The following is a 24369-nucleotide window of genomic DNA, read 5'->3' as shown; positions in this document are numbered from 1 at the left end:
GTGCAGTTCATCAATACTTTTATTCTTCCAAACGAAATTTTACTGCATCTTTTCTTTTATTAAACAAAATATATATTGCAAAATATTTACTTAATATAGATTAGAAAATAATCTTTAAACATTAATAGAATATATGGAATTAAAAAAATATTAAATGCATTGAAAATGGAACTGCATGGTTTTCTATCGTGAAAATTTCAATTCGTAATAACCTTTTGTGAGACGAAAGAGGGGGACAGACAGTGTCAAGTGTAACCTTGGATGTGATATCTTACGCATATTGAAAGGGAACTTGAGCGCTGTTATTATCGGGTATGGTGTTACAGTCGTGGTCGTGGTGTGAACGCGCGTGGTTCTTTTCGTGGAGGTTCTGAAAACTGTCAAAGTAGACAGACGAAAGGATACAAGTGTTTTCTTATTGCAGAGTGTCGTTTTATTCTTTTTGTTCAATGATTCCTTACAAGTTGTGCATTAGTGGTACGTATACTTTATAAATTATTTATTATTTGCGTACGAATATGTATATTAATTGTGTTCGGTTATGTCTTAACCAAAACAAATTTTCTATCCACGATATTAATAAGTTTTTAAATAATTTAAAATTGAATTGATTGATAAGACAGTTTTTTTTATAGATCTTCAAATATATGAAGAAAGATAATGATGAAAAAGATTTTGAAATGAGAGTTTTTTTATATAAGATGTTGATAAAGTACTTTTTGCAAAATATCTTATTTTTTATTCTCAGTGAAATTTTTAAGAAATTTATAGATATATTATAATTATTTAAATAATTGAATACTGAGCTATTACGAAAAATAAGGCGGTATCGATAAACAAAGCAATAACAATTAAAATTTCCAATTTTTGTATTATAAAAAAATGAAATTTAAGAATGGAATAAAAATAAATCTAAAAAGAAGTATGTTAAAAATTAAAATGGAAGAGGACTAAGACTAATTATGTCACATCTTTTTCTCTTTAATGATGAAGATTCGTTGTATTTGGTTGTCGACGTCAAAAGCGAAAGTGGATTGGATAGACGCTGATATGACTTGTCTTTTCGAAGAAGACCACAATATAGTGCTGGATCTGATAAATTATAATAAATAATCAACGAAAAGCCAATAATCAGCCATCGAAAATAAAAACTGCATATGCACTCAGAATAAAAGATGATTGATATAGGTATGTTAATCTAATTATTAATAGTTATGACTATATACGTATAAAAATTTTTTAGTTAAATATTATTAATTTATCTATTATGGATATTAGAACGTAAATGGTTCAATTAATATTTAAATCGTTACGATAAATCTTTAATGAAAATTAATGATTTTGAGTTTATCAATTTTGCATTAATTTAAATATTTATTTTCATCGGGTTAAAATAAAGCTTATTTTCATTTTTTTGTATCTTCCAATATAATTACAAAAGTATTCTTACAATTGTAATAATATAATTTAAGGATTGATTAAGATTGAGAATTAAATAACGAAAGAAAACATTATTTAAAGACTCAATGTGGAATTTGAAGTGTATAAAAGATAGGATGGAGAATGAAAGATTCTTATAACGAATTGTTCTATAATTATTTTCTTACAAAATTATACAATATTTCCCTAAGTAGAATAGTGCAAAATGTAATCTTATATGAGTTCTTAAAATTTTAACGAAAACGACAATAAATTATTATTATAAATATCATAGAAGATAAATGAATAGATAGAATAAAAAATGAGAAATTAAGATCAATAAATAATAAATAATTTATTTTCAATAGTTCAAAACAAAACAATTGATTAATTTATAAAGGATTACAAAAAATTTCATTGATTTCTTTTTTTGTTTTGAAATAACTTTATATATAAAATGTTAGTTTATATTATACCGTTTAAGAGAAATGGAAAATACTTTAATCTGAAATGTAATAGTAAAAAATAATTCTAACCAAAGACCTGACGAAGTAAGTACGTCATTTACCAAGAAAAAGTGATAGCGTCGTCAGCTATTTATCATTTCTTCCTCCCTTCGCAAGTTATTATTTTATGCGCACATTTACTAAAGCTAATCAGAATGCTACACAATAGTTAGAAACTGAGCGAGACCAAGTCTATTAACCTATTGAACCATGAATTGTAGAAGAGATTTCATGGGCAGTTCATTTTAGATGAAAAGAAGAAGATTGTCAATTGCAGATTTATAAACGCATTCTTTTACAATCTTGTCAATTGACCATATTTGATGAATTACATTCAACAGTATGTACTTCTTAATTTAACTACATTTTCATATTTTCGCAACTGGGTACGTATCTGTATTAACACATTAGCAGCCGATGGCGTAACGTTTTTTTTCAACAATCGTATCGTTAATAAACGATTTTTCTGGTACGTATATACAATCGCAAAACTTGAATAACAATTTAGAAAACATATATATCTATGTATACGTCCAATTTTCTAAATTAAGAAAATGCATATAAGTTCAATTTTCTAGATTTAGAAAATATATATATGTTTAATTTTCTAGATTAGAAATTTTATTATTCAAGTTTTGCTATGTATTGATACTTTTTTCACTCGCTATGCCTGCCTAATATTGTTTAAAACTGACTGTATTTGCTAATTTTAATGAAATTAGAATGTAACATAGAAAATTACATTTTGTATGCTAAAATTAAAAGAAAATAGAAGAATATACGGTATCGACTGCTCTATCATCATAAGATCATGAAATACAAAATAGTCGTCATTTTTTCTTGCTGATGGAGAATCTATTATTTCAATTAATATTTTTCGTGTAATTATTGATTCTTTATTTCAATGTGATCGTTTTCCATAGAAGTCACGAATGTACGTATTTCTCGCGTAATACTTAGTAAAGAAACGTAAAAAATACCTAGAAGAAAACAACAGGTCCAAGTTCTTGGTAGCAAAACCTGTTTTCCTCGCAATTTACTTTGGCTATTAGCGATTGAATTCTTCTTCTTCCTTTTTTTTCTTTCATTTTGCATGGTCGCCACCTCTTCCTGCTTCCGCGAACATATGATTCGGATTAGTCTAAGCTCGTGATCAAGGTGAGGGTAATCGATGAGGGCGGAGTGTTTACGTCGATTTCCATTACGTAGAACGAGAGAAACGACGGCTTGACAAACACGAGTCACCTTTGACGCAACGCGAATATATGACAGTCAGCTGCATCATACGACCAGAGACCAGGATATTGTCGGTCGGTCTCGTCACGTGGTTGCTATGTCAATGATTTGAGACGTCAACCAAACGCCTATTGCGTGATCGGTTCCTGATTTATGTCATGACAATACTAATAGTCACTTGATCTCAGTCATAGGTTCAATAGAGTTACAGCACAACTTTATTTAGTGGAATGAAATTTTAGTTGATGTTTGATATAAATGAGTTTCTAACGATTGAATAGGATTATTCAAAAGTGAGCTTCTACTATATGAATGAAAAATTATAGATAGTGAAGAGAATTAGTGAGTTTTTATTACATGTATTATATTTTGTTATATTATAGTACGTGTCCATTTATTGAAATGAAATTTGACTTGATGTTCAAGTAAACGTGTTTCTGACGATTGAATGCGATTATTTGAAGGCGAGCTTCCATTACATGAATGAAAGTCATAGGTAGTGAAAAGGATTAGTGGACCTTTATTATATTACAGTAGAACTCCATTTATTGGAATGAAAGTCAATATCCAATTAAACGAACTTATTACTTCTACGTTCATTTCATTCACTTGTTTGCATGTTTTTGCTATCGATTTAATTTTGAGTCCCAAGTTCAGTTGCGTATTCATTTTTATTAAGTCATTGTTTTGTACGTTTTCATTTATCATATAAGATCGAGTTTTCACAACTAATGATACGTTATAATCCTTTTGTTATTGATTCTTCGAAACTGAAGAGTCATAAAGATACAGGTAACCCTCTTATAGCACGGACGTCTGTATCGGACGATCTGATAGTCACGGGAACCTTGGTACAAATTAAGATTTTAAAGATTAAGGGAATAACAATTTTATTCCTAATTTTGTTCAGAAATTTACTGAGAAAGATATATCGAACGAGGATATCGTCATTATTATTAAATAAAATCAACACATTTTTGCATGGTACCAAAAATGGAAGCTAGTAAACAATTTAATAAATTTATTTAAATCTTTAATAGTATCATTAAATGTATAGTTTATAAAAGTAACTGTCTGAAATATATGTAAACATTGAAATATTGCGTTTGGAGCAACGCATTGTTAATTTATTTCATTGTTATTTTTCATTTTAATTATGAAGCGAAGGAATATCAAAAGAACATTCGATGATAAGTTTACTACTCTTGTGTAACTTTTTCTTGTCCTACGATTTTATTGAAACTCATAACTAAATTGGATGGTCGATTATGTTCAATAAAAATGGCTTTTGGCAAAATTCTCATGTCGTAAATGTCATTCTTTGCATCATCGGAACGCGACTTCTCCGATGATGTCATTGGACGAGGTGAACAGTCGAACCGACTCGATAAACTAAAAATAGCAGTTTCTGTTTAAGCTTTTTTAATTTTTTCTCTTTTTATTTTCGTATGCTAATTTCGAATAATCGCCAACGTCGCTCAAAAATTCCTTCGGTGGGAACGAGATACGATCGATCTTAGAGGCACAAATAGTGCGACATAGGAAATAAATCTTATCAGTTGCCCAAGTTCAAGTGAAAATCTGACATACTTTATCAGGAATGATGCATTGAATTATATAATAGGATAAAGTTCGTTGAAAACGAAATCGTCTTTGAAATCGATATTTTCATCGGAAGTAAAAGTGTATTTCGCTATTCCGTTGGCTAACAATGAGAATTTACTATTGGTTTATTTAAAAATATTGCGAGTTCGTTATCGGACTGTAAAAAAACAAATGTGAGTTCTATTCTTTTAGCAGTCTTTAAGTCTATGGTTTAGTATTAATGTATTTGATAATATACTACTATTTCCTTTACATTAATCATCGATGATATGAAATATTAATTATAATGAATTGGAAAGAATAATTTCATATTTTTATAACTGTTTAATATTTTTTATAACGGTTGATTTGCTCTTTGAAATAATATAAATATGTTATTAGTAAGAATTTAATGGTATATAATGTTTGATTATATGTATTTTAATTGTGTCCAGTTTCTCGAATTATGAATTCATAATTTTAGTAGGTTCTTGATGCGAGCAAAATTTGGCGCGAGTTTTGAATTCTCTTTTCTCTTAAGCATCGTGCAATGAATGATATTATGACTAATTTTTATGAAATAATTCGAGAGAAATGCAAATTGACAATTTTAAGAACCGATCGAAAATAAAATATACCTTTCGTTTCTCCTATCCCGTTAAAAAGGATCATATATCTAAAGCACTCATTTTTACGAAATTTATAGACAAGATATTAGAAATATGGTAAACGATACTAAAAAATTACTATAACTTCATTAATATTCCAAACTTCTTTATCAAATATCAGAATGTTAGAAATCATAGTGAGTGTTACACATATATTCTAAATGTCATACACTCTCAGAAAATTAGAAACAAAAGAAATCGATCCTTTCTTACCCGAACCGTGCAAACACTCCTTAAACCGGAATGCCAATGTATCATAACCTCATTAACAACGTCCACGTTCTATTTGTGCACGTTGTGCACATTGTTGTGAATCGCATAAAAATAGAAATCCGGCATTCGCCAGGGGAAGAAGAGCGAGGAAAATTCGTCGGGGACTATTTTCGGAAAAACCTTTGAATTATTTTCAAGAGTTTCGGTATATTTACCGTAGACACGAGCCAAATTTTACTTTTCACAATTTTTTTCTTTCCTTAAACCAAGTCTCCAATAAAATAAGAACACAAAACAGCCAACGGAAACGACCAACTGCGGAAACCAATGACAGAAACGAACATAGGAAATGAAAACAAGAAAGGAAAAAAAGGAACGAGGAAGAGAGATGGAAAGAGAGAGAGTAGCGGGAACGCGATAATTCGAAGCGAACTCGTGACTAGTCATTGATCGACCGCGAGACGTCGAGCGCCGCGACGCCCTCTCTCCTTTTCCTAACCCCAGCGGCGCGGCCCGGCGCGGCGTCCCCACCTGTACTTGTTCACAATCGTGTCAGACATTTAAGCGTCACGTCGGAAACACGCCTCCCTCTTTCTCTCGCTCTCTCCTCCCTTCCCCCTTTGTTTCTCTCTCTCTCTCTCTCCTTCGCTCTTTTCATTCGTCGTTCATCGACTCGTCGTCGCGTCGTCGGCCGCGTCTCGCGGACCAGAAGAAGAAATTCGTCGACGAATCTCGAGTGCTCGTTTCGTGTTTCCTGTCGGTTTCGTCGTTCGAGTAGAGAGAAACGAGACTAGAGATAGAGATAGAACGAAAAGGAGAGAGACGGAGGAACTGGCGCACGCAGCACGCGAAACAGAGACACTTCTTTGCTACGTGAAACTCTATTCTTCTCTTTTTCTTTTCTTTGCAGAGGAAGAAACGTGCCGGTGGTCGACGCGCGAGTGTTTCCGTGCGAGCTTCATGGTTCGATTGACCCAGTGAATAATCACGAGGCACGGAAGAAAGGAAGAACCGAAAAGGGGGAAACGTTTCTCAAGTGGTTGTGCGTTTTGTTTCGTGGCAAAATGTGCTGTGGCCAGCTGCAATGCGCGGACGAAACGTTCGACACGAGTCTTGGTTGATCGTTCTTCGTGAAGATTTCCCCGGTGCGCGGACAGGGAGTATCAGTATGTCCTAATGCTAATGTCGAGGATTCGTCGAATTTCGACGTCGGTTTGCTGGTGCTACCCCGTGTCGCCGTGCTCATTGAATCGCTTTGTTTGAATGGGGTGGCGGTGAACGACCGTTTCTAGGTCGGTTGAGATCCACACGGGAGCTTAATTGACGCGCATCGAGGGATTCTAGGAAGCGGGTCGTAGGCGAAATTGGGATATCGAACGCGGACCTTTTCGCGCGGTACGCGGGTTCGGGACAAAGCTTTTCTCACAGAGGCTTTCCGCGTCGCATGGGAAACGACGTTTTTCTTACTTCTGCGATCTTCGTCAGTCAGTGTCGATCGTTCCGCGTCAAATCCGTAAACGTCTCGCGCGACCAAAATTAGGTCACTGGAAGACATATTACGACCATCAGCATCCAGCAGAATCTTCAACGGAATTGATAAAAAATTTAACAGAGAGTTGATAGGACGAAGTTAACTAATAAAAACTCGCTGATATAGGAACGAGCGTTTCGCGAAAACTTGGGAATATAAAGTCGACATGTTTTGTTTCCAAACGCCGTTCACACGCGCGTCACGCGTGCTCGTGTCCTCCTTATCTTCCAACAAGACGAAAACCTCCTCGATGAGCATGATTCTTCCAGCGAACAAGACTTCGGGCTCCAAGTGTGACAGGCAAGACTCGGAAGCGACGAGTGAAGGTTCCGGCTCTTCTATCGGCTACATTGACCAGGAACCATCGGTCTCTGATACGAGCAGTACCGACAGCACGCTTCCGGATATCAAAGCGGATTACCTCGATCCTGAGACTTTGTCACCTGGACCTGATTCTCTGATTGTACCAACTTCTATTGTCATCGTGGAGAATGGAATAGACGAGCCAAATAACATACTTGCGGAGGATAACGAACAGAGTCACCATGCGACCCCTTCCTCTTCTCCTGAGAAGCAGTCGTACAGCAACAGACGGTCCAAGAAGTTGCTGCTTCGTCTACGTTCCGATTCTTCGACCAACAAAGAGGACAGCTTGGACACGGTTGACGATTCGATCGAGGCTGTGTCGGTGGCTTCGAATAAAGAAGAAGAACATAGAGATGAGGAGAAAGAATATAAGTCTGGAGAAACTTTGCTGACGAATTCTTCGTCGTCGGTGCTGATCGACTCTGTAGATACTGAAGAAGATATTCTAAGAAACTCTAGAGTAACTGCAGCTTCTGAGAACGATATATCCTCGTTGCAGAACGTGTTCAGCGAATCAGAGAAGGAGAACGTATCCAATCAGGAAACGGAAACCGAGACGGAAGAAGGATCCTCGTTACCTTTGAGTCCCGCTGGCCCGTCAACTGGAGGCTTATCTTCGTCGACAGTACCTTATTACAATTTTCTCTGTGTTAATGGTGGATCTATGCGCCAGGAGATGACCAGCACCAGCTCTCCTCAGTTGTCTTCGGATAGCAATCACAGATCCAGCGCTGGATCTACTGCAGTTGATGCCTGCAGTTCGTTTAACGTTGAGAAGAGCTCGAGGATAGATACGTTGAAGTCAGAAGGCTTGGAAAGCACGTTTTGCCTACCCGCAGCAAGATCTTGCCCTAATTTGGAAAGACAGAGCGCTGGGTGCTCGCCAACTAGCGGATCCTCTTCTTCTAGTCCTAGTCCAGGGCCTGTCGGGCCTAGATTTAAACCTATAGAGGAAGGAGACATTCAAGTGTGTTTTTTGAATTATACCAACCTCGTGAAGAAGATCTTGTCAAGTAAATATCTGAGGAGGTGGGAGACGCATCATCTTTATTTGAACGACACCTGTATCTCGTCGAAAACGGTGAGTCGGGTTTTTGGATATGTTGGATATAAACAATCGAAATTACTAGCATCTCTATTTACTACATTTTATATTTTATTCAAAAACTAATAGAGTTTTCATACTTTACAAAAGTATTTTTTTACACAAAAGCTTTAACAAATTTTCCTTTTTATTTGGTATTTTACATTATAGGACACGTATGGCGAATGAAGCAACAAATTTATTGTAAAATCAGATTTATAGAAAATAAGAATAATGAGTTTGTATTAAATATCATCAGGACCCTCTGACACGATAATTATTAACTAATAATATTATCAAATTCACAAGTTATAGGTTGTAGATTATAAATAACTTGTAATTTACTGATTTTGATATATGTATTTCGTTTGTGTTATTATAAAACTTGTTACTATATACATACAATGCAAGAGAATTTGTTAATACTAATAACTTGGAACTTGTGATTTCAAAACTTTCACTATACATGTACAATAATGTTAGTGAAATTGTGTAAGTGGTCTCAGCTGTCCTGACACATATTTTCCGGTAGTATATACGGTGAACTGGGATTGAATGGTTTAAAATTAATTATTTCATTATGGTAATCTTAATATTAATATTATAATAATAAAGAACACTACTATTAATAATCGTATTAATACAATGTCAATATTAAATGTATTAACTATAGTAATCTCTCTCTTTCTCCCTTTCTTCTTCCTATTTTTGTATATTACGTGTATTCTTTGTATATTTGCATCTTTAAATTTTCCACAAATGCATAATAATAACTATTAGCTTTGCCATTAAAATAAGTAAAAGATTATTGTATGAACGTATTATGAAAACTAGAGGGATTAGGCGATTCGGAAGTATTTCGAGTTAAATTTTAACTCCATTGTTCTACAATAGATGGTTTCTATTTTTGCCCTCTATGCAAAACATTTTCGTAGAAGGACGCTGCGAAACATCTTGAGGAGTTTACATAAAGTTATTTCACGAGTATTCTTAATTTTCCGTATCGTTATGTATCGTATCTTGTACATTGTACATAATTGACTTTTATAAGTTTCTTGTCATGTGCGTCATTAATGCCCAAAGGTAAAGTATTTATGAACGAAAGAAACGCGTTTTGCAGTCTATGAACTATATGTGTAATGTTAAGTAGATTTAAAAGGAAAGGAGCAAAAGAAAGGGAAGAATCATATATTAGGTTATCCGAAAAGTTCCTTTCGTTTTATAAGGGAATAATAGATGCACAACATTTTTTGTTTTATATTGTTTTATTGAATTATGTATGATCCATTTTGATAGTAATAGAACAAAATAATAAAACAAAAAATGTTGTGCATCTATTATTTCTTTATAAAACGAAAGGAACTTTTCGGATAAACTAATACGTGTCTCTCAGTAATTAAATGTCTTAACGTGACTTGACGTGGTTCCAAAGTTTTATTAAAAGCCATAATTTTCGTATGACGCGAGAGATGTTCGCAGATAAAATAGAGCGGCTATATTTCTTTCAGGATTAATTTGTGATTGTAACACGATATTTTTTAGTCTTTTCGGAGGATATTTCATGGATTTCCATAGAAACTTTATCAATAAAAAATAAAATGGAAATACATAAACGCATAATCACAAACGAAGGAAAAAGATAGAAAATATGAGGAATAATGATTCAAGCTTTAGTATATAGTATAATACATACAGCGGATGAATACATACATGACATCTATGTATGTTTTCCATTGGTGGATTTATTTTATCTATACTAGATCTATTTATTATTAGATCGCAGATTTTCATACATATATGTATAGGAAATTTAAAGCTGCAGAACTGCGCATATAATATAAAAATATACACATTAAATATCCGAATTATGGCATAGTTCTTGTAATATTTAACGAATGAAACAAATTTTTGCTTAGATTTTATTTCTTTAATTGCAATTATAACAATTTAGAGCAATTTATTCGCAGTCTACTTATAATTTCTCAAATAAATTCAATATTACATCGCTGTTAGACTGTTATCGACAGACGAAAGGACTGCGAAACGTACAAATAAATAATCGTTTCTTTCATATTCTTCTGCATTCGTGGATTTACGTATATTTCTACGAATATCTGTTTCATTTCGTGTCTGATACGAACTCCTTTTTGATTTTAATTGATTGTTTACAAGCTGCACGAACTACTATAATAATTGATATTATTAATAATATTCTATGAATAATTAATATAATATATGTATAATTACTAACGAAATCAGAAGCTGAATTTTATAATTTTCGATACTTTCCTAAAAAAGTAAATTATCGATCCCATAATTTAAATTTAATTCACCGTAAATGACACTATTCGCTTAAATCGTGCGAGTTTATCGGCGAAGATTTCTTCGTTAGCTGTCAGTGAATGGTAAATCGTTAGGAATTTAATTAATTTTGTTTTATGGCTATTACGTCATTAAGTTTCTTGCCGATATCGCATCTGCAATTACAAGTCGTACCATGCGTCTTAAACTTTCCAATAATGATTACTTATACATCAACTGGTTATTTATTTCCTGCTAACATAATATTATGATAAAAAGACAAATGCCTCACATGTGTTAACTATTAAAAACATCGCGTGACAATATAATATATCAATGATGCTAACTTTATTAATATGCTGTATATGTAACTTGCTGATAATTACAGGTTAATAATTCAAAACTAATACTTGGTCAATGTGCGCAGAATTGCTAGAATTGACGCAGATATTGTAATTGTGATAAATCATGCCGTTTTACGTTATTTTACGTTAGTCGAGGCTGCGAGTGTTTCGTCAGATTTTAAACTCAAACATCTAACTTACATACAGTTGTGCGAGGATTGGAAGCAAAAGATAAAGAACTGGAATTAGTATGCAAACATTTTTTAGCTTCTGAGAAATGTAGGATTGCGGAGGGAACATTAAGAGTTTGCGTTTTAATGCAATTTAATTATTTAAGCAGATTTTTATCTTTTTATGAATATAAAGTTTTCCAGAATTATTATTGGAAAAGATGTTCATCTATAACTATTTTACATAGATATAAAAAGCTATTTACTGTTATATGTAGTCATATATTCATTCAGAGTTAAATTTGTTATAATACACACTGTCATATGAACTTGCGATACTCGTAAGAAAAATTGACTATTCTTTCGGAAATCATTTTCATCCGAACCGTATCTACAGAGTTGCTAAATTAAACAAATATATTAATCAATTTAAATTTCCTCTTATATTCGCATTTCTTAACAGCAAAATCTGTCTACCAGCTTCCTTTCGAAATTTCCCAACAAGTCACCTAAAGTGATCCAAATAAAAGTTTCAATAACAGCCCTTCGTTCGAAACTTTTTCCTTTTTTTGTTTTGTTTTTTCTCTCCCCAATATAAAAGAATAAAGCAATTCTTGTTCCCTGTTTGAAACGATTGCCGTTTGCTACATCGATATCTCGCCTGAATTCGTCGAATGTTAGTATAGATAACAATCTTTTGTCGGGAAACGAAAAATGTATAACCAGATTGGAACTCGTCGTTGCTTGTATCAGGTGATCAGAATAAGAAAAGGTAAAAAAAAAAAAAGAAAAAGAAGGAAAAAGAAAAGAGAAAAATGAATCGAGCTGGCTTTTTCGCGGTGCAAGCGTAATCTGAAGCGGTCGCGAGACGCATTCAGGGTCGGCTTTGACGCAAGTGATGCACACGCACACGCACACGTGCACGCACGTGCACCTCCCTTTTGTCTCTTTTCCGTGTACACGTTTACGTGACAAGCGTGCATACGTTTGCGTGAATGTATCGAGAACCGCACGCGACGCAACGTTTGCAATTTTACGTATTTTGAATAAGTATCTACGTTTTATGCGGGAAAATTAGGGTACGAAGAGTCAGCTAGTCCCAGGGAATATTCATTTTTCGATGCTTTCTATTTTATCGAGTTTCATCTAAAGTGATCAATTTCTCTCTTATGTTCATGCATTTATGGAAAATTTGAAGATGCAAAAGTCCATAGAACGTATATAGTATTCAAATATATATATATATATATATATATATATATATATATATATATATATATATATATATATATATATATATATATATATATATGATATTATATCATATATATTATATCATATATATTATATCATATATATTATATATTATATATATATATCATATATATATATATATATATATATATATGATATATATATATATATATGATATTCAAGGTATAATACTCGTTGTAAAATTTAACGAGCAAAACAAATTTCTCCTTAGATTTCATTTTTTTAGGTATTATTTATTGATATTCCATTTGCCCTCTGGGATCTTGAGAGGCTTTGGTTTTTACATCCTTATATCTACTTTTCTCTACTCACTAAGTAGTATAAATCATTTTTTTTGTACTTCTGTTCATACAAATAGCAATTTACATAAATTTCCGGAGTTTAGTAATATCATTTTTATTAGGTTGACATTCTTAGGTTGATATTCTTTTTATTAACTATTTGAGACTTGATGCAAGTGTTTACATTAACAAATACATACATGTATGTATATATGAATTGATTTCCTTACTTGTTTACATCTTTTTAAAACTGCAATCTTTCCTTCCTTCTTTAAAAATTGGGAACACTATGTAGAATAATGTTTGATATATTATAATTAGTTAATTTTTTCATTAAATAATTTTCAATTTTTAAAAACTTAGAATTTCTGTAGAACTATCTCTTCTTTGTTTATATGCCAAGTTTTCAACGATCAAATTTTATGTTAATTTTTAGACTGTGAACTGTAGTATATTATTTTTTGTACTATCTGACGTTACAATTAATTTACTATTTAATTTTGTTTCTTTATTATGAAATCTTTTTGATACTATGTTATCAATAACGAATTTTATTAATTCCTAAGTAATTCAGGCAATTTCTGTAACATATGAACTATTACTTTTTTAAAATGAGTATAGGAGAAGTGACGAACCAAGTTTGGTATCGACAATTTTAATTAACTTTGTATAACTTTAAATTATTGCGATACGTAAAAGTTTCAAATCTTAAAGTCTATAATATTTCAGTTTTGTAAATTGAAAGTTTCTATATTTTAAAAGCTCGTATAAATAGGTATATCTTTGTATTTATATCCGAAACGACAGTTTGGCCAAACAGTTATCCGATTTTTAAACTTTTTAATATTGAGATATTATTTCTTTTTTCGTTACAGTATAAAATTTACGAAAGTAAGATTTAAATGCTAATACAAGAAACATAGAGGCATTTAAAGTTTGTAATCTGACTTTGTAATAATACAGCCATTTAAATTCAAGTACGAAATAATTATAGTTCTCATTTAGATATGCAGTCTTTAATATTGAAATGTATCCAAATTACCCGCATTACAACCGTTTAACTAACTATCATTCTAATCATTCTATCAACATATCTGCGTTGATCTGTAAAATTTAAATTTTAAAATAATATCGTCGATTTAAATTATTAAAAATTATGTTAATATGGTTAATAGATTGCAGACATTTATGAACTGAGGAGAAAATTAAGCTTTCTAAAATGTATAGTAAAGCGTTCGGTATCATATTTACGTATTAAAACAAATCCTTATATACGTATTCGGATTCTATTTTCTTAGTTCAGATATTCACGCAATTATGAATAAAAATAATATTTAGAATATTATAAACGCTTAAAACTATAAAAGAATAAGACTAAGTGGATATTTGCTTGTACGCTTACTTTTCAATGTAGCGTTTTTTTTTATTGAGCTCTATACATTTTATTTTATATGGAAGCACGTGCTATTAAGTGATATGGAATTTAATACACTTGAATATTTTCAATTAGTATGTGAATGCTATAATAAATACAATGCTGTGCGAATACTTTTCGTAGCCACTGTAAATTATTTAGATATAATTTGTTTTAGAGAACGGGATTTTTTCGACAACCAATACCTTATAATAACATGTCGGATATACGAAAGTATGCTGTTACTAGATGGGATCCTACTTACAAGAACTGCCTTAGCATAGTTCTGCCAAACAGTTCTCTTCTTCTCCAAGCGAATAATGCTTATACTAGGGACCAATGGTATCATTCGATACTATGGAAGGTAAATTCTTGAACAATTCTTTCTTTCTATTTTTTGCAGATTCTACTTGTCTTTTCCTCTTTTGATCTAAGCACATATGTAATATCTCTAGAAATTCGAGATATTTAAAAACATTTGGAAAGACGAACTAAAAACGAAGAAAGTACACATATTGGAATTTTTTTTATAAAGAGCAATACAATCTTCGATGTGACGACGGAGTAAATAAATTAATTAATAATAAAACAAGTGTGAGAAGAGTTTCGAAATGTTGAAGTTTAACTATCGAATAATGAGCCCAAAAGTATGTTGTTATATAATAAGGAAAAAACATTTTTATTAGTGTAATTCTGTATCAAAATTACCAAAAAGAAGAACATATTCACTTGTGCTATTTATTCAAAGTGATATTTGAAGTGCAGCATCATGATAATTCAAGAATGTATGTAATGAATGGCATTCTAAGCCATTAGAATACATAATGCATAAAGAGTCTTTTAGAAAGTAATATATGTGAAAGTGATACAAAAGAGGGGCGCCAATAAGCTCATAATTCATTAAAAAAATGATACATACACCTCCTCTCAGAAATCTTAGAACAGTTGTCATATTTGTTTCAAAATTGGACAAATGTAAGCGATAGTAAATTTATATAGAACATCGTTTAACTTCATATTTTATGTAACAGAAAAAGTAATGTAAGCTAAGGCGAAGTTAATAATTCTAAATACTATAGTTTTATTAAAGATAAAAGATGTCCCAAGAGTTTTGAGCGGGAGTGTACATCATTGATTATGTAAACGGATCTTATGTAAGTGAATTTACGCAATCTAATATGTGTGAATTTCGAATTTTCAGAGGAGTATCTTTAAATATCAGCATCTAGTATCTCTAAATACCCGAGAGGAAGTGATCATCAAAGAATTAAAGTCAATGGTTGATTTCGCGTTATGGACGTCGCTCCAGGACGAAAGAGTGTCTGTAGCGCCGTTAGAAGCTGTTGCAAAGCATCTCGAAGATTCGGCCGTCGAAAATCCATCAGAGAAATATTCGGAGAAATCGACAGAAGAAGTGTCTCGATATCGAAACGATCGGAAACATTGGGCTGAAGCTGTTCTCTCTGTGGTATCTCCTCTTTTAGACAAAGTTGCACTTCCAGTCTGTTTAACGAGGGTTCTTGTGAAGCTGGCTCAACAGCATCCACAGTCGTCCTTGGTCACAGCCATAAGTCCAGCGATAACGAGATGCCTCAAGCATACGGTGGATTTTGGCAAATCCCTGGACATGAGGAAACTATTGCAAGTGTTTATAGCTTCTTTGTATGCAACGGATGGAGAGCAAGCGATCAGAGATTATATCGCTTCAGTTCACGGGCCTGGAAGCGACTGTCCTCACCCGAGGATGCTTCCTAATTTGGTGTCCGTTTGCGTCGCTGCGGTTTTCCATAGGTGAGTTTGGTTCTTCTTTCTTTTCGCTTTTTTATGGACAAATTTACAACTCACAATCTGACATTAGATATTATAATAATATTGTACTTATATAATAATAAATAATAATTATATTCAAATATAAGGAGAGTCACGTAGTCTGAATCTCAAATGGTGTATTCGTATTGGAAATTATGGTACTTGGACTAAATGGTGCGTTCGTATTGGAAATTATGGTCATTGGAAGATATTTGAAGTATGAGTTGCAAATTTGTGAAACTCCTGTGTATAGTATTGTACAAGATATCTTTTGTATTCACGTCAATAAATGAATATAAAGTTCCTTAACATATTTATTATTGAAGCAATTAATATTGATATTATTTTTCCAAATTTAAACTCATACAAAAAGATTACGCGAGCGTTCTGATTATTTATGACATTCAGTATAATAAGGTTTTGATATTCTTACCGTAAACATTTCTAACATTGAATATACGCGACTTATAGCAAAATCTAATTCTTTAATACGGTTGATGATTGTCAATAAAATAATATTTAATAGTACATCAAATTCAAACTTTAAAGAAATGTTAAAAATTTACATGTTTTTTAAAATACTTCTAAAAATTATAATGTAAAATTAATACAATATTTTTAAACATTTCATAATAATGTTTGTTATGTGCATTGACTTTGTCTAAAAAAAAAAAAAAAAAGAAAAGACTGATTGCACGTGGCGAGTGCATTGTTGCAAATTGCGTGAGTCACCCTGTATTTTATCTACGCTTCATTAAAGCGTATCAAAGGCATGAACGTTCTGGAGTGCCTTGTTTGAAAGTGCAGAAACTAACCCTTTAACGAAGAATATGACTTTAGTTAACTGCTTGAGAACAATTCTGCGGAAAATCTCGCTTAATTTCACGTTAGAATCTTTTTAATAATATTTTCATTTTATTTTTCCTTAAAATTTCATACAAATATAATCTAATATATTAAAAATATGCTTTATCTTAATATAAAATATACTCTTAAAGAATGTATTTATAGAAAGAAATATGTACGCATTAAGACACTTTTTATTTAGTATCTCTATATTTTTATATAATAAAATATTAGTATTTTACCTCAGTATTTTATATCAATATAGCTTTCTGCAACATTTTTTATTTTTATTTACTGTGACTTGAAAAAAAATGTTATATACGATCTTTAGATAAAATAACAACGAATTTAATGGAAAATGAAAAAGAAATCAATTTACATATGTACAATATACAGAAGAATACACTATGTGCGTCGATTCGTGAATTACATATATGTGAATCTACATGTAAAATAATTAACTAATTCAGATTAAGAGAAGATGTGGTATCATTTCTTGTGAACGAGGCAACAAATCTCCTTATCTTATGATATTTTTGCTGATATGAATGATAATTTTTTTTTGTTACGTTGCAATATCTTTTTTCTTTGCGTTCCTTTAATTAATGTATTTTCGCATCAACAGGCGTAATATCTAAATACATTGTTCGCATAATAAATTCGACAAAAATTTGAATAAAAAAGGTTTCACGTTCTATAAGAATCTTTTTAATTCTCTTGTTTACATACATAAAGACTATTTAATAATCTTACAAATACTATCATATCGTCGTCAAAGAAACATATATTCGATGCGAAATATTTTATTTCCGATTTAATACAGCTTTTACTTTTATGCTAACTCGTAAATACGTTAGCTTGCTTTTTTTACACGCGTCCAGGCGCACTAAAAGAACAGGTAAAATTTAGAAGTTCATTCATTACAACATGCCAAACGCACAACTGTGCAGAAAAAGCTGCTATGACGCGAAATAAATTATATATAGTAGAGAACATTTTTGCGTACCACGAACGAAATGCGAATTAATGAAACTAATTACGAGCCATTCAATTGCAGATTCGAAGTGGTTAATCGTTCTTTGCCGGAAAACGAAAAATCACCGACCTTGCCTCCATTGGATTGTTACCTTCTGGTGCTAAATATCGCGTAAGTTTCATCACTAATGCGCTCATTATCACATATGGAATGCGAACATTTATGCAAATTTATATTTTCATAAGTACAATTAAAAAAAGTTAAACCCTGATGGAAAATTGTTTTACTAAGTAAATAGTAATTGTAATAGTAATTCTATTGTATATATATTTGTATATTTTTGTATCTTCGAATTTCCTATAAATTGCATAAATATCCGCGGTCTAATTACAAGTAAAGTATACCCCTTTTTCTCTTTCTTTTACATTTCAAATCGCAAGAGATAACTATTATTTTCTTTTCTAGATCAGAATATGCCGATTGGAGGCCAGAACTTGGTGCTTTATTGCAACCCGTACCATTCCCAGAGGAAGCTTTTGCTATGAAAGAGGTCCAACAATCGATATTAATGTGCGTAATTAGCCGTTTAGCGAAAGACACGAGATGCGTTGTGCATCGTGTTCTACTTCCGATTAGAGAACCCAGACCTGGATGGATTCATATTGCCGCACCATCCAGTCCGGATTGCCCTGATCAAGGAGAATTGTTTGGCGAAATGGTAATTTTTCATTTTCTACATTAATCCAAATAAATAATGCCATAGAAATAAAATTGACCTTTTTCTTTATTTATGCGATAGAATAAAAAGGAATTCTTTTTGCCAAATACAAATTTGTGCTAAAAAGCGATATCATCTTTGGTATGATAATATAACATTGATCCTCTACTGTTTTTTTATCCAGTTAACTACCTTACTGGCGTGCTGCTGTCGAAGAAAGAAGTTCATCAGCTGGCTGATGAAACAAGTACGCGACGATTGTATACTATTAGCAGTAAGAGGCTGCGAGGCTGCCCAAGAAGGTCTTTGTTTAATGCTAGAGTGGCATTTGCTGTCAAGCAAAGAAGCTAAATTGCAAATAGTTAGTGCGTTAGAGTCAACCATTTCAGGCAAGGAACGATACGCAGCTCTTTGCCAGAGACAAAGGAATTTGCAGCAACTTGTGAGTAAAGAGATTACATCTATTTTGGAGCACTGTCAAATGCATAATTTTTCAGATAATATGTTGTTATAAATTAAATTAAATTGAATTTGGTATGTTTCCGATTTATATACTTGCTACTGTAAATCTATAAATTTTTTAATTGTAAATCAAACAAGAAATATGACTGATTTCAAATATATGTTCATTGTTTAATGGTGATGTAATATCATTATAGATTTTATTTTACAATAAGAAAAAATACGCGTGACTTGAAATTTCATAAAGGGAAAAGTCCTTTCATGGCCGGGAAGCTGAAAAATAGACTATGACTATTATTACTATAAGATATATTTTTTTATATGGTATAAGTTTTTGTCTTGTATTGAAACAGCTTCGGAAAGGAGGTCCTAGACGATTGACGTTACCAGCCCGAGCGACAGACGCGGACGTTGCCCTTATTCTGAGCGGAAGGGCTCTTGGCAGCTTGGAATACCTTAGTTTGGCCTTTACCTCGGTGACCTCGGCTTGCGCCGAGCAGCTAATCAAATTACCAGCTTTGAGGCATCTGAACTTGTGGGCCACGCAGTTCGGTGACGCTGGCCTACAAATGATTAGCGAACACTTGCAGAAACTGCAGGTCCTGAATCTTTGTGAAACCCCTGTTTCTGATAAAGGAATCTCTAGCTTGGCCTGTAAGGAAATATTGAATGTTAATATCGTTTTGTCCAAAGAGAATTTATCTTGATATGTTTAGTATAAATTTTATATGAACTCTTATTTGTATATTTTCATAAGATCAATTGTTATTGTAACATCTACTTTCATATATTTTGTACTTTACAACTTAGATATTCATATACTACACATACAGTGGCTACAAAAAAAAATGTTAGCACACCATTAGCACTTTCATATGACTAAAAATTTGGTACTATGAAAATGAAATATAGAATCTGATGAAGAAACGTTTCATTGAAAAATATGTATGTGTCAATACTTTCTGTAGCCGCTGTATGAAGTTAATATAAAATCTTTACTCAATTTCTTAATTAATCTGGACATTTATTCAATCTTTAAATTTTCAGCACTAACGAGTTTAAAGAAGCTGAACCTAAATAGCACGAAACTGTCCGTTCAGACGTTCGAATCCCTGAAGAAGTGTTTGCCAGCTCTGCAAGAGTTCGACGTGAGATACACAGACGCTTGGTAGCCAGAGCTTTCTTCCTACATCCAGTCGAACAATTCCAACAACTCCAGTATCAAAGAGAAAAGACAAAGTTAGACGAGATTCAGACGAACGTAGAGAAAGGTTCGAATGGTGAAAACAATTTGACGAGTCGTTGAAAAATATCGTGGCATCTAGTGTATTGCGTGCTGTTTTATCGACGAAACGAAGAGAGTTATTTAGATGTAAAAGATGGCTCCCGCATACGGGAGTATACCGGGAGTCTTTTAGAGGTGTAGTTAAGAATATGGATAGTTTGAGTTCCAAACGGGACATTTTCCTCGTTCACGTGAGAACAAAAGATATTTTCAATCGTTGTTAAGATTGACTAAAAAAAAAAATATATATATATGCACGTGTCTAGGACTACAATAAAAGCCTGAAAGAGTAAGATGATTTTACTCGATGAAGAATCGAAACGAGGAAACTTTCAAGAAGTATCGTTAACTGCCCAAGAATTGACGTTTCGATATAAAGAAAAAAAGAGAGGAGATAAAAAAAAAGGAAACGTTCGAGGACACTCATCGAAGTTAGAATAGAAAGAGAGTGGAAATTCGTAGCGACTCTATAAATAGTTGATTCATGTAGGAATAAGTAAGAGGACATCGAGAGATCGTTTCCGATGGCACAGGGACTTGCTCTTCGGCGACAGGAGTCCGAATTATTATTCGGTCGATCGCAAGTCTTCAAGTGCGTTGCCTTTTTCCTGGATCCTACGCGTTACGTTTTATTCCGATTTTAAGCTGTTAACGTTTTTAATTTGAAGATATAATATAATTTATCGATATAGTAATAACGAATAGAGTGTAGATCGTTTAATTTATTATTTGTATATTTATTGAATTTTGAGTTCGTGATAGTTCTTTTCGATATACTTGATTCGCTTTATTTCGTTCCTTGTAAATATTATTTGATAGACGCGTTATTCTTGAAAGACGTTTCTTCGAATGTGATCTACATAGTTAAGTAAACGTAGTTTTATAAAGGGAACAGAAATATGCATTTAATTGAGATTCGATTTGATTGCGCAGATATCAAAAGGATACCGGATAGAACTGACGATGAGTGAAAATAGATTCCTGATGATGTATTTTTATTTCGGTTCGTTTTTAGTTAGACCATTGAATAAAACAGCCAAGAACTCGTTCGCTGTGGCTTGTTCTTTTAATGTACATTTTAAAACTCGTTGTTAAGATATTCAACTAACAAGATACTATCTTAAATCTAATGATCTAATCTATAAAGTAAAAATTTGAACTATGTGTATGCTATTAACAAAAATATTATATATCCTCGATGAAGATATTGGGTGTTTGAGAAAGGATAACAAATATTTTAGAGTATTCGTAAAAATAAATAAAGATTTTGATACTAAAAATTTTATAATTCCAGAGAGAGTTTATTTAGATAATGTAATTAAATTTTCAAAATTAGTAAATTTTATTGAATAATGATATTTGTTTATATATAAAGGGAAAAAGGAATACACAATTATTTATGGTTAAAGATATGTTGTAAACTTAATTCTATTTTTAATTATAAGTTCTTTTCTGCTTATTTTGATGAGTATTACGTATGTATTTTTAAAGTTTTTGACCCTTTCTTCGACACCCTCTATATTAACAGTTTCTACCAAACATAATTTGGCAACGTTGACTTCGTCGAACGAAAGATTTACGTGAATTAGTCATATATACCTTCTATTGAAGATCAAGGTGTTCATTAGTCGGTTACTATTCACTTGTATGTACAAGTAAAGTCGGGGAAGAAAATTTGTCAAAAGAGAAGTGAACGTTATACATGGAAAAGTCGAAAAACAAAGGGACACATTTCAGATATTAAATATTTTAAGACTATAATAAGTGAATAAAATATTTGTCATTTTACCACGTATTCGTTCGAAATTTTTATACGCTTGGTTTATTCCTTGATAAAAGGTATCGTCAAAACATTTGCTATTTGTAAGAATCCGAATATCATATTTAATATAATATTAGAACTATCAGAGTAGTTAAAACGACCAATTTCTAATTTTTTTATAGAAATTTTGTTTAATTGGAAAATTATAAGTCCCTTTACTTTACGACTTTTATTCGTGAATCGAGAGAAAAAATGTATGTTGTCATCATGTAAAGTAATATCAGATTTATTTTATTTATATTATAGCTTGTACGCTAGGAGATAAATACGGATGAACTTCTTACCGAACGAGAGTGTGTTCTCGAAGAAGATTCTTTGCCGAGGATTCTTGCTCTTTTTTCCTTTGAATAGCGCTCAACTGCCTTAGCGATCAAGCTCTGAGCGGCCACTGCCATAACGTGTGCGAACCAGAAGAGACTCAACTGTCCGTTGCACTCGTTAGAATCGAGTTTTTCGTTTAAATTTTAACTCTTCGGGTGTTTCGAAAATAATACTCGGCTGCGAAAATAATACTCGGCTCCGAAAATGTCGATTGTTTGTCTGGAATTTTCTTAGGATTGTTCGACAGTTCCAAAATATCCGGCTTTTGGAGTTCATATTATAATCAGCTTCGAATATTTCAATTATTCAACTGTCCTCTATTTGAGACACTTTACTATCAAAAGTAATATTTTCTTTTTAAAAAGTTGAGAATATCGTATCGTATAAAAATTCAAAAGTACAAATAGCATTTTTATATTACACATAGTAGGATGATTTCATTTCCAAGCGGTGTATATTTTGCAATTAAATCGTAGCTGATTAAACTTCACCAAAAAACAGTCGTTCGTTAGTTTTAAGGAGAATGATACGAAACTATATGAACGTGAATTTGAATTTTTTTCTTGTTAATCCTACAATTGTAGAAAAGATATCATATTTATGCATTCAATACCAGCGTTGTTAGATATTTTTTCTTAATGAATAACAATTTGAAAGTACTGCCCTATGAAATAAACCTTACCTAAATGTTAAACAGAATAATTAAGATAATTGCCATATATATATATTATTACTATTACCTTTTCCATCTATCTGTTCCATTTTTGAAGGAAAAGGCTTTCGAAATTACGTTTATATCATTTTTCTCGTATTTTCGTTTTCATATAAAGTATAGTTTATCCCAAAATCCGAGCAGCTGTTTTCGAAACACCCTGTACGCGAATCGTGCAAAACGAACTTTACTCTAAGATTCGGAGAAATTTATATTATTAACTTTGTCGATTGTGTGTGACTGTCTTTTCGCCTATGATGAACTAAAATACATATTCTACTCTTCTTCCTCCATCACTTCTCCTTCTTCTTCACTCAAAGAATTTATACACTTTTAAGAAATCGATCAAAGACACTTACAATTAGTAATGTCCTATTTTCTTTGCGAAAACTTTAGGGAAATGCACAATTACGAATGTTTAACCCATTAACTGCCAATTTCTTTTTTCTTCAAATTATCATACGTACATACATGCGTATAATTCTATAGATTTCAATCTCGATTCCAATGAATTTAATCAATATATGCGTTTGAAATATCAAATTCAAATATATTCTTAGACAAAAAAAAGCCCTCATTTGGGTATCATCGACAATTTACAAATTTCTGATCCCTAATTTTATAGTCCCTAAATGAGGATTATCGCAGATAATGGGTTAATTAATAGAGCAACATTATTATTTTATTTTCATTAAAATCTCTGTATATAATATACATATAGAATATTAAGGAAGAAAAGATTTAATTTAAGATTTTAAAAGTTTATAGGATCTGTGAAGAGAACAATATAGAAAGTGCATGTGTTGATTAACACTAAAGAAAATGGTAAAAGCGCTATAAACTCTTAAAGTCGTGAAATCTCACCTTTTGACGTATGTGTATGTGTACGCCCTATTTTGTAATAGTTGTATAATATTTATTCGGCCTCTCTCCGATGGTTAGTGCATTTAAAATATAACTTCCGATTTATTAAAGAACTTCCTCGGAGAAGGAATTGCTGTAGCTTTGAAACAAATGGTATCTATA

General features: G+C 32.0%; 1 protein-coding gene across 4 annotated transcripts; it reads left to right on the top strand.

Moving 5' to 3' along the window:
* The first annotated feature begins 310 nt into the window (after positions 1 to 310).
* On the top strand, positions 311 to 23631 carry LOC138183405 (C-Maf-inducing protein). Of its 4 annotated transcripts, XM_069120270.1 has the most exons (10): positions 311 to 477; positions 994 to 1188; positions 6537 to 8604; positions 14571 to 14756; positions 15594 to 16183; positions 18105 to 18194; positions 18489 to 18741; positions 18926 to 19183; positions 19557 to 19857; positions 20251 to 23631. In XM_069120270.1, the coding sequence occupies exons 3-10, from the start codon at positions 7324 to 7326 to the stop codon at positions 20373 to 20375; spliced, it is 3084 nt and encodes a 1027-aa protein (XP_068976371.1). In that variant the 5' UTR covers positions 311 to 477; positions 994 to 1188; positions 6537 to 7323; the 3' UTR covers positions 20376 to 23631. The 4 variants fall into 4 exon arrangements, with proteins under 4 accessions (XP_068976371.1, XP_068976374.1, XP_068976372.1 ...); XM_069120273.1 differs by lacking the exons at positions 311 to 477; positions 994 to 1188 and adding an exon at positions 2727 to 3454; XM_069120271.1 differs by lacking the exons at positions 311 to 477; positions 994 to 1188 and adding an exon at positions 2727 to 3503.
* Positions 23632 to 24369: the final 738 nt, after the last annotated feature.

This window comes from Bombus flavifrons, chromosome 9 (genome assembly GCF_040668555.2).
Source record: "Bombus flavifrons isolate JBK064 chromosome 9, iyBomFlav1_principal, whole genome shotgun sequence".
Lineage (NCBI taxonomy): Eukaryota > Metazoa > Arthropoda > Insecta > Hymenoptera > Apidae > Bombus > Bombus flavifrons.
The sequence above is the reverse complement of the archived record's forward strand: the minus strand, read 5'-3'. Positions and strand labels throughout refer to the sequence as shown.

Excerpts from the sequence above, each read along its gene's own strand:
- LOC138183405 (XM_069120270.1), top strand. The coding sequence starts at position 7,324 with ATGTTTTGTTTCCAAACGCCGTTCACACGCGCGTCACGCGTGCTCGTG. Across the intron at positions 16,184-18,104 it reads GTCGCTGCGGTTTTCCATAG|ATTCGAAGTGGTTAATCGTT; the intron begins GTGAGTTTGGTT and ends ATTCAATTGCAG. Across the intron at positions 18,742-18,925 it reads GAGAATTGTTTGGCGAAATG|TTAACTACCTTACTGGCGTG; the intron begins GTAATTTTTCAT and ends TTTTTTATCCAG.